The 9,955-nt window shown below is 46.3% G+C and overlaps 1 protein-coding gene across 1 annotated transcript; it reads left to right on the top strand.

Moving 5' to 3' along the window:
• Positions 1-997: 997 nt before the first annotated feature.
• LOC122898853 (proline-rich protein 9-like) lies at positions 998-2,578 on the top strand. The gene is made up of 2 exons (XM_044236533.1): positions 998-1,095; positions 1,544-2,578. The coding sequence occupies exon 2, from the start codon at positions 1,564-1,566 to the stop codon at positions 1,888-1,890; it is 327 nt and encodes a 108-aa protein (XP_044092468.1). The 5' UTR covers positions 998-1,095; positions 1,544-1,563; the 3' UTR covers positions 1,891-2,578.
• Positions 2,579-9,955: the final 7,377 nt, after the last annotated feature.

Below are 9,955 nucleotides of genomic sequence, written 5' to 3' on the forward strand. Positions count from 1 at the left end.
ATAAGATAACTGGAATTCCTAATAACTATAGTTATTTACTATAGTAAATTTCATATAAACAGCATCAACATTAGATGCTATGGAAGTTCAGAAGGAGGTGATTTCTGGTTTAATGTAATCAGCAAAGGCTCATGGAATGTAGACTTGAGTGGAGCCTTGCTTAGGGTTTCACAAGTCACAGAGAGAGAGAAGTCACACAAGACAGAAGTGGCAGGCCACACAGAGTCTCAGAGAAAACTGAATGTGTTTGCTTTGAAACTTTTTCTATCATGCCCTCTGGCTTTTATTGACCTAAGTTTTATGAAAAGTTTTTCCAGAAGGCAAGGAGGCAGACCAGTTTTGTTCCATTCTATTTTCTTGGTCACTGTGAAAACTCTATAACTCCACTTTTAGAAATGTCATAAATCCAAGTGAGAAGATGAAGATTACCTGCTTTCTAGCTCCCCTTTTCCTTCACCCTACTTCACAACTTAAGAGTAACAAATGACTCCAATTTCCCTGAAGATTTCTAGGTAGAAAAATCACTCTCTCCAGGTCCTTTGTGTGCTTGGAGCCTTAAGACAAGCCATCTTCCTTGGGTCTGGAAGTGTGACTTTTCAGGCTCAATGAAGAGACATCCAGTGGAAATGTCCGAAATGGGCCATACATGCCCTTGACCCAGACAGACCCCAGGTCTTAAGCATAAAGTATTCTCATGGGTAAAGACAAGATGAATAAGGTGGATCTTATCTCTCACCACATCCTGAACTGGTTTGGCCAGACAAGGAAGCCAATCCCAGTTTAACAGACTGAGATAACGTTTTATGAACATTCTTTTGCTGCTACCACTAATGAGAGGGATCTGAAAGGAGCCCCTCCCTGCTGAGGTCTGGTGAGGACCCAGCGGCCCAAATGGAGGCTGATTAACAGGCATCCCAAGCAGTGACTCAAACCATGGGCAATTTCAGAGGAAGCTCATTATGGCGACTCCACAATTAGGACATCAGCCCACGTGGCAAGTCAGTACCTCAGGAGGCAGGACCAGGCACTGTATAAAAGTCCCTACTTTGCTGGGCCCTGCAAACCACGTCCTTGTTTGAGTCTTGTTGAAGACAGGTAAGTGGGGACATCTGTGCCCTCTCTCCCTTTCCCTTGCTTCTCTGCCTTCAGGAGGCTATTCTCTTTCTTTGCTAGACTGTACTTCCCACAGATTTTAAGTGGCTTACCATTTCTTGGGCCTCTCACACCATCCTGTGTATTCTGTTCAGTTTCTTGTACCTGATTATAAAAAAAATTAGCCAAATAGATGAGAATGGAAAAACGTGTAGTAGACTGGGTGTCAGGTATGATTGCGCTCTGGGTATTTATACAAGAAATATGAGAATATTCCCACCTAGGAGATCAGTGTCAGAGGGAACTACAATAGAGATAGAAAAGAGAAAAGGATGAAAAACAGCAAATAAGTTCTTAGGGTTTTAATCATTCATTCCCCATTTCCTTCCATCAAACCATCAGTACCCATCCTAGTACTGCTAGTTAATTTCGAATCTTGTGTTTGTTGCAGGTTTTGTTACCTATCCTAGGATGTCCTTTAATGAGCAGCAGTGTAAGCAGCCATGTGTGCCTCCTCCATGTCTTCAAAAGACCCAAGAGCAGTGCCAGGCAAAGGCTGAGGAAGTGTGCCTCCCCCCATGCCAGGACTCCTGCCAGGAGAGTTGCCCAGTACAAATTCAGGAGGTATGTCTTCCTCAGTGCCAGGAGTTAAACCAAGAGAGTTGCCTACAGCAAAGCCAAGACCAATGCCCACCTCAGTGTGTGGAGCCATGCCAGGAGTTTTCTCAGACAAAATGTGTGGAAGTTTGTCCACAGAAAGTCCAGGAGAAGTGCTTACACCCCGGCAAGGAAAAGTAGCATCTCATAATGCCATCTGGGGTCAAGAAGAAGATGGCCAACAGATGAAAACCTAACCCAAGCCCGTGCTATGATAACCTTCACCTATGGGTAACTCTGTGTGCACCTGCTCTTACCTCCTGGCTTCTTCAGCATTCCAGGACTGGGTCTGTTGTCTCTGAAGACATTTCTCTCTGTATTTCATCAATCTCTGTGAATAAGTACTGTTTTCAGCAGTCTAGCCGAAGGTTTCAACTAGAGGAATAGTGCAGTTGTTCAGCTCCCCATGAGACATGAAATCATCCAGCCCTGAGTGTGTAACAGCCAAGGATGCTTTCATTCATCATTCAGAGCTTCAGCCTCTCACTTAAGCCTCAAAACAAGCTGACTTTTAATGGACTTTGCACTGATCACCACCACACCACTATGGATACTGAGAAGAGGTTGGTGGTGTTACAGAAATTAAAAATCAGGTCACTTTGTCTACATATCCTAAAAAGGAACAGCAAATTCTTGGACATTGGAATGTTAGTTATGCTTTTAAAAATGAAACAAAAGTGTATAAATTATTTAATACAAACAGTCAATAAGGAAAGAGGAGATGGGATTCTTAGGGTCCTGTTTGATCTTTGTGTTTGATGGCTGGTCTGCTTTGGGCCCTGTAATTTCACATACATTCTTTAGAGATGTGATTTGTGTCTGTGTGGTGAAGGCTGGTCTGCTCTCCAGCTTCATTGCTTTCTTCACCCTGGTGAAGGTCAAATACAGAATAAAGCTGATTCCAAGGCTGATGTCTGACTTGATGTGTGCTCTTTCCTCCCCACTGCCCAACCACAGTTCATCCCTGTGATGATTATGTTTCCTTTTTTTTTTTTTTTTTTTTTTTTTTTTTGGACAATCTGGAGTAGGAATGAAAAACAGACCTCACAGGTGCATAGAACAGCAATGTTGACAGAGGCCTCCTGGAAGATCACATGGATTGTTTCATGATTTTTTTTTTCCAAAGCCAAAGGATTTATTATAGGTACATACAGTGTGTGCCTGCCACACCACCCCACACCCCCGGGCCCCAGCGGCTCCTCCAGGCGGCCATGGGGGCTGCCCACAACCCGGTTCCCCCACTCCCTAGGGAGGTGTTCCTGCCAGAAGCATGGGTGGGGGGGGAAGGCCGGGGGGGTGGCTTCCCCTGGCCCCTCCCCTCACAAAGTGGCCTTTACAGCTGGAGGGGGGAGGCGAGAGGGAGCCGGTTTTGAGCTTTGACGCCCCTCCCATTAAAAGCCTCCACGGATGCGGGGCGGGGGAGGAGAAGGTTGACGTTTTGCAAAAATAAACTAAGTCAGGAATTAACCGCATGGCTCTGAGACGACCATGCGGTTAAGGCCCCTTCACTCCCCCTACCCAGACAGAGATCAAGGCAGCATTGGAAGTGAGGTAAAGGCGGGGAGGAGGCGTCCCCTAGCACCCTGGATGGTCCAGGGGACCTCACCCAGCGGCCCATGCCCATCCCTAGGGCGGAGGGTAGGGGCAGGAATTATAGCCCCTACAACCCCAGTTTCCTGGGGCAGGTTCCGGAGATCCGGGCAGGGGGCTTGGCTCAACTGGCCCCTTTACCCGCCCCCCCAACTCAGTTATTGCATAAAAATAATGAAGCCCCAGCACCTGGGGTGGGGTGGTGAGCAGGAAGGGGCCGAGATATGGCTATAGGGGCAGCAATCACCCCACCACTTCCTGGAGTGCAGAAGTCCCCTTGCATCATGGGCTTACCTATACACACATTTCCCACCTGGGAGAATCCATCAGGGCCTGGGACCTGCCCAGACTCAGAACTTCATATCCAGAATTCTTACCACTATGGCTTCTTTCCCCTCTGATCCTTGCTTTTAGAGGAAAGGGCTCAAATGGGAGGAGGAGAGTTATATGGAAAAAGGGGTCCCCAATGAATCCATGATATCTTACAAGCATAGTGTCCCTGTTAGAAGGAGGAACTAGGCATATTTTTGTGATAAATAGACTCAAGGGCCAAAATTGTCCTGCTATCCCTGACTTCAAGAAAGCCAGTCAACCTAGGTGACCTCCCTGCCCTATATCACTCCACTTCCTCTCTCTGAAAAGGTCCAGCAGGAGCAAGACTTACTTACATGAAAGAACACATAGCTGCTTCCTCAGTGGTATCCTGAGATCTGACCTGGACCCTTATGTTAAGGCCCCACCTCCTAAGAGCTAAAGGGGCCCCTCACTCACTCCCCTAGACTCCCCCTTCTGAATCAGCACATATGGGTATGCCCAGTAGAGAGCAGCTTGACTGATGAGAGGGCCTTGCAGCACTGGAGTCACCCAAGCCTCTTAATCTTAGAGATACTTTAAGTCAAGAGAGGAGGGGGCAGGGGGCAACTTGGGGGAAGATTTTGAGCAGCGGCATGAAACCCTAAGAACTCACTGACTCTACAGGTGGCAAGCAGGAGCCCAGAACTCTATGCACATTCTCTGAGGAAATTCTGGTAGCAGTTCAAGGGGTCCATGTGTTGCCCCTTTATCTTTATTAGGAAACTGGTCTGGCCTCACAAAACATGTGTGCGGTGAAGTCAAGATTCTAACTGGAGTCCCTCTTGACCCCAGAACAGAGCTCTTACTTGCATGAGGAAGACCTATGGCACACAGGGAAGATTTCCTGTGTGAGCTTTCCTCACATTCATTCATTCATCCACCTACCAAGTGCCAGGTGCTGTGCCAGATGCTGGACAGACAGTGGTGAGCAGGCAGGCAGAAACCCTATGCAGAGCTAGAGAGCTTCTTTCCACGGGCCACATGTGTCTAGGGGCCCTCTCCAAAAGCTGGTCAATCCCAAGTCCTTGAACATCTCCAGGTGCCTGAATCACAGTTCTTTTGCTTCCTTGCTTAGCTGGAATAAGTTTCTGATTTGGAATAAGCCTATGCTCCCCTTGGGGCAGCAACCTGCAAAAAGGCTCCAGAGAGCCCTCTTAGCAGTAGAGCTTTTAACTGGGCTGACCGAGGTTCACAACACTTCTCCAGCCTGGCTCAAGCCCAAGGAATTTCTTTGTTCTCCAGCACTAAAGGCGTGCACAGATTGGAGTCCAAGATGGGACACTCAGACGCTGAGCAGAACTGCAAGGCTGTCAAGCAGAGGGAGTCTAACAACATCAGAGAACGGACAGCCTGCTGATTATAAGGGAAGCCTCAAGAGATAGGAAAGAGATACACCCACAGATTATAGATGACAGAACAGATGTCAAGGAGCTAGAAGGCCTTCATAAAACTCTGCCATGAGAACCACCACAGCTTCCTCATACTCACAGAGCTCTGACCCAGGCCCTGCCCATCCTGTTGCTCAGGGGATAAGGGCCCTAATGACATAGGTCTAGGACATGGGACAGTTAAGACCCCAGTGTTTATACTAAGCCTTTCAGAAAGAAGAATAGGGACATTACCAAGGGGAGTCTGGATTTAGAAGTTCCAGCTGACAATCCCTAGGATAAAAACAAAACTGGAGCCCATAGTTTGAATATACTCCTAGACCAAATACCCATAGCTGCATAACTGAAATTTACAATTACCCTGATTTCTCCAAAAGGTAGACTCTGACCATAAGTGATGTTTAAGTTTCCTCTAGTCAGCATGACCTCACAGCTTCCTGAGCCTATTGGCTACAAACAAGGAAGTTTATGCAACACTGTTCCCCTAAGAGGAATATAGGCATCTAGTGGTTAATCATCAATAGAGATCAGTGTGCTCGAGTTTTATCAACTGAGCTGTAACCCTCATTCTGTGAGCTTCTTGCCACTTTCAGTTTGAAATCTTCCTGTTTTGTGAACTATTCTCTTGTTCCTTTCTCTTAACTTGATTTGATCTCAGTTTTAACTCAGTTAACTCAATATGTGACAAGAGTGGATTTCTGGGCTCCATGTGTCAAGAAGAAATGTGTCAAGAAAACATCAGTAGACATGTATGGAGAACCCACTCTGTGCAAGGCACCCACACCAGGCTCTGGAGACCCAGGTAGAAGGCCAAGTTGATAGCACAATGGCCTGAAGACTTTCATAATAGAAACTGTTGAAATATATTTAGACTAGGAAAGAATATACCCAAGGGAGAGGATAGCTCTTCTCAAATTTTAAGTGCTTTTGTGAGGGAGGGATTGGATTTCTGTGAGGTTCCCAAGGACACAGTTGGAACTGATAGATAGAAGTTTACTGATTTGGGGGGCACCTGGGTGGCTCAGTGGGTTAAAGCCTCTGCCTTCTGCTCAGGTCATGATCCCAGGGTCCTGGGATCAAGCCCCACATCAAGCTCCCCACCTACTTGTGATCTCTGCCTGTCAAACAAATTAAAAAAAAAAAAAGGTAGTTACTGATTTGGTTCAGTTTAAGAACTTTCTTATGATGAGGTCTGTTTTGCTGGTGACAGGAGCTTCCCTTGGATGTGCCACATTCCCATGAACTGAAGGAATACAAGGAGGGAGTGATAGGAAATGTAAATGCTAAGCCCCCTTCCAACCTGTCTGGCACTAGGACTTAACTAGTTTATCTAGGTCTCCTTGGCAAAATTGGGACCTGGGGGCAGAGGAGCCTAACAGGACAACAAGACTCAAAAGGCCAGACCCTGAGAAAATTACTCTGGTCTCTAGAACATTTCTGGGAGGCCCTAGGGACCAGCACAGTGTGTTCCATGGCTTGAGACTAAAGGAAAGGAGGAGGTAAGAGATGGGAATTGGCTCCCCCAAATTTAGGCATTTTCTTAATATGTTTTTGGGGCCCAAATACTTCATCCGAGTGGTACCTTACAGTAACTCCTCACCAGCTTCCAAATTCAATCTTTCCAGTCCAGGTTTAGAACACCTCTCTTCCCTATATTCCTTGCTTCTTTGCCTTCTGGGCCTCTTTTCTCTCCTGGGCCAGAGTGGTCCATCTGTTCCATGTATATGTGCACCTGTTAGCCTATCACAGCCTCCTTTCCACCTGCACCTGCCTCCCTCCCACTCACCCAGGATTCTCCCTCTACTGTGTCAGTCAGCCCATGGGTTTCAAACCCATGTCATGTCAAAAGAGCCAGCAGGTACACCCACACAAGTTCTGAGGGGTTGGTTTCTCCCTTCCAGTTACCTTGTATGTAACTACCTGTATCTCCTGTTGACATAAGAGCCCTAAATGACAGCCCTTGGGCCTTGCTGTACTCTTTGCCTGTCTTCATGGGGCCAACTACACTGAGGTCTTAGGCACTCTCAGAGTAAGCCAACCAGCATGCCCTCTGAGACAGAGAGAAAAGAGGCTTCTTTTATTGATAGGGTGACCAAATATCCTGGTTTGCCTGGGACTGAGGGGAGTATCCAGCATGCAGGAGTTTTAATGTTAAATTTGGCTTGTCCCTACAAATGGCTATCAGACACATGAAAAAATGCTCATCATCATTAGCCCTCAGGGAGATTCAAATTAAAACCACATTGAGATATCACCTTACACCAGTTAGAATGGCCAAAATTAACAAAACAGGAAACAACATGTGTTGGAGAGGATGTGGAGAAAGGGGAACCCTCTTCCACTGTTGGTGGGAATGCAAGTTGGTGCAGCCTCTTTGGAGAACAGTGTGGAGATTCCTCAAGAAATTAAAAATAGAGCTTCCCTATGACCCTGCAATTGCACTCCTGGGTATTTACCCCAAAGATACAGATGTCGTGAAAAGAAGGGCCATCTGTACCCCAATGTTTATAGCAGCAATGGCCACAGTCGCCAAACTATGGAAAGAACCAAGATGCCCTTCAACGGATGAATGGATAAGGAAGATGTGGTCCATATACACTATGGAGTATTATGCCTCCATCAGAAAGGACGAATACCCAACTTTTGTAGCAACATGGACGGGACTGGAAGAGATTATGCTGAGTGAAATCAGTCAAGCAGAGAGAGTCAATTATCATATGGTTTCACTCATTTGTGGAGCATAACCAATAGCATGGAGGACAAGGGGCGTTAGAGAGTAGTAGGGAATCTGGGTAAATTGGAAGGGGAGGTGAACCATGAGAGACTATGGACTCTGAAAAACAAGCTGAGGGGTTTGAAGTGGCGGGGGGGTGGGAGGTTGGGGTACCAGGTGGTGGGTATATAGAGGGCACAGCTTGCACGGAGCACTGGGTGTGGTGAAAAAATAATGAATACTGTTTTTCTGAAAATAAATAAATTGGGAGAAAAAAAAAATTGGCTTGTCCCAGGAAAATCAAGACAAGTCGGTCACCCTGACTCTACCTACATGTATAGGACGTGATGTTTGGTGCTATGGGAACACAGAAGGAAAGCCTGTGAGACTGTCTATAGTGAAGGAATTTGCAACCCAAGGTTGGAATGGGCAGAACTTTCTGAAAAACTAAGTACTCAGAAGGCTTAGTGATCACTGCCTGCCTTCCTCCACAACTCCATTCTGGTTGTGCATATGTATATGTGTTGGGTGAGGGACACTAGATCAACAGGCAGGTCCTCAGGCTAGCCCTGTATAAGCACAAACTGTCTGGTCCTCAGTCAGAGAAGTAGTATAGTGGGGGATATCCCCATGTCCTCCCACTCTAACCCCACTGCTATCATTAACCTCAAGATGTCTTGACCAAAGGGCAGCATGACTGGAACTTACCCATTCCTGCTTTTTATTCTCTCCCATGGACATTTGCCTCTCACCTAGAGGTGACTGGAGGAAGAAGGGGCAGGCTGGCAAGGCTCTGCATCTCCCATACTTCCAACCAGTCTTGTACCAGCCCTCTTTTAAAAGCCCTGGGACTGTTTTTCTCTTTCCAACAGCACCATCTACTGGCCACAGAAACACTGGGCCTTCTGTGGGCCCCACCAACCTCGGCCATATGTCAGAGATGGCCGGCCCCACAAGGGGCTCGCCAATGCTAGGTGTTGGTGGAGACATGAGCAGAGATGTAGCATCTAATAGAATAGGAGGAAAGCTTAATGAGCAAGACAGAGTTAAATAATGTATGGGGTGGGGTAAACAGGCATGAGGGTTTGGGACATAAGCTCAGGGATCAAACTATGGGGATTAAAACCTAAACTCATCACTTATGTTCTTTCCTTAAAAAGAACTTACTGAGAGCCTTGTCGGTACCAAGCACTGTTTCTGTTGTGAGCACTGAAGATACAGCAATGAACTAGATGCTTAGAGTGCCTGCCACCCAGAGCCTTGAATAGGAAAATACAGACAAAAAGTACCTAAGCAAAGGCATAAATAAGAAAATGTAGAAAATAGGGGTGCCTGGGTGGCTTAGTTGTTTAAGCGGCTGCCTTCGGCTCAGGTCATGATCCCAGGGTCCTGGGATCAAGGCCCTCATCAGGCTCTCTGCTCAGTGGAGAGCCTGCTTCTCCCTCTCCCTCTGTCTCCCGCTCTGCCTACTTACTTGTGTTCTCTCTAACTCTCTGTCAAATAAATAAATAAAATCTTAAAAAAAAAAAAAGAAAGAAAGAAAGGAAGGAAGAAAGAAAAAGAAAATGTAGAAAATAAAACAGGGTGACCAGAAACTCTGGTGAGGAGAGGTGCACTTTAATTGGGAAAAGCCACTCTGAACAGGTGACATCTGAGTGTAAACATGAAGGACCCAGAGGAGCCAGCATGTAGGGACTGGGGGTCAGGGACAAATATTAGTAGAGTGATAAGCAACTACAAGGAAATGCCATAGGCAGTGGCCTGTGGAATATCACTCCAGACACACTACATTTGAAGATGGACACTGACCAACTTTGAGTCCATTCAAATGAATGTGAGCAGAAGGGCAAGGCGTATGGGCACCATGTTGTATATGTGGTGACTAAAGAATGGAAGCATTTCATCCAGAGATCAGAAAGATTTACAAGATATGTGGCAGCTGCCTTTTGATCTTTCCAATGTGACTCCAGTGGGAAGAACATGTATCCATTAGTTTAGGATACGGAAAGACGGGTCATACCAGGAATTAAATGACCCAGCAGTGAAATGGGCTTCTTGTACAGTAGTGAGTTCCCCTTCACTGACAATATGCAAGAAGAGGCCAAATGACTAGCCAAATTAAATAGGAAGTCTGGACTAGATTTTTTTTTTAAGTCTTGTT

The sequence above is a fragment of the Neovison vison genome, chromosome 2 (genome assembly GCF_020171115.1).
Source record: "Neovison vison isolate M4711 chromosome 2, ASM_NN_V1, whole genome shotgun sequence".
NCBI lineage: Eukaryota > Metazoa > Chordata > Mammalia > Carnivora > Mustelidae > Neogale > Neogale vison.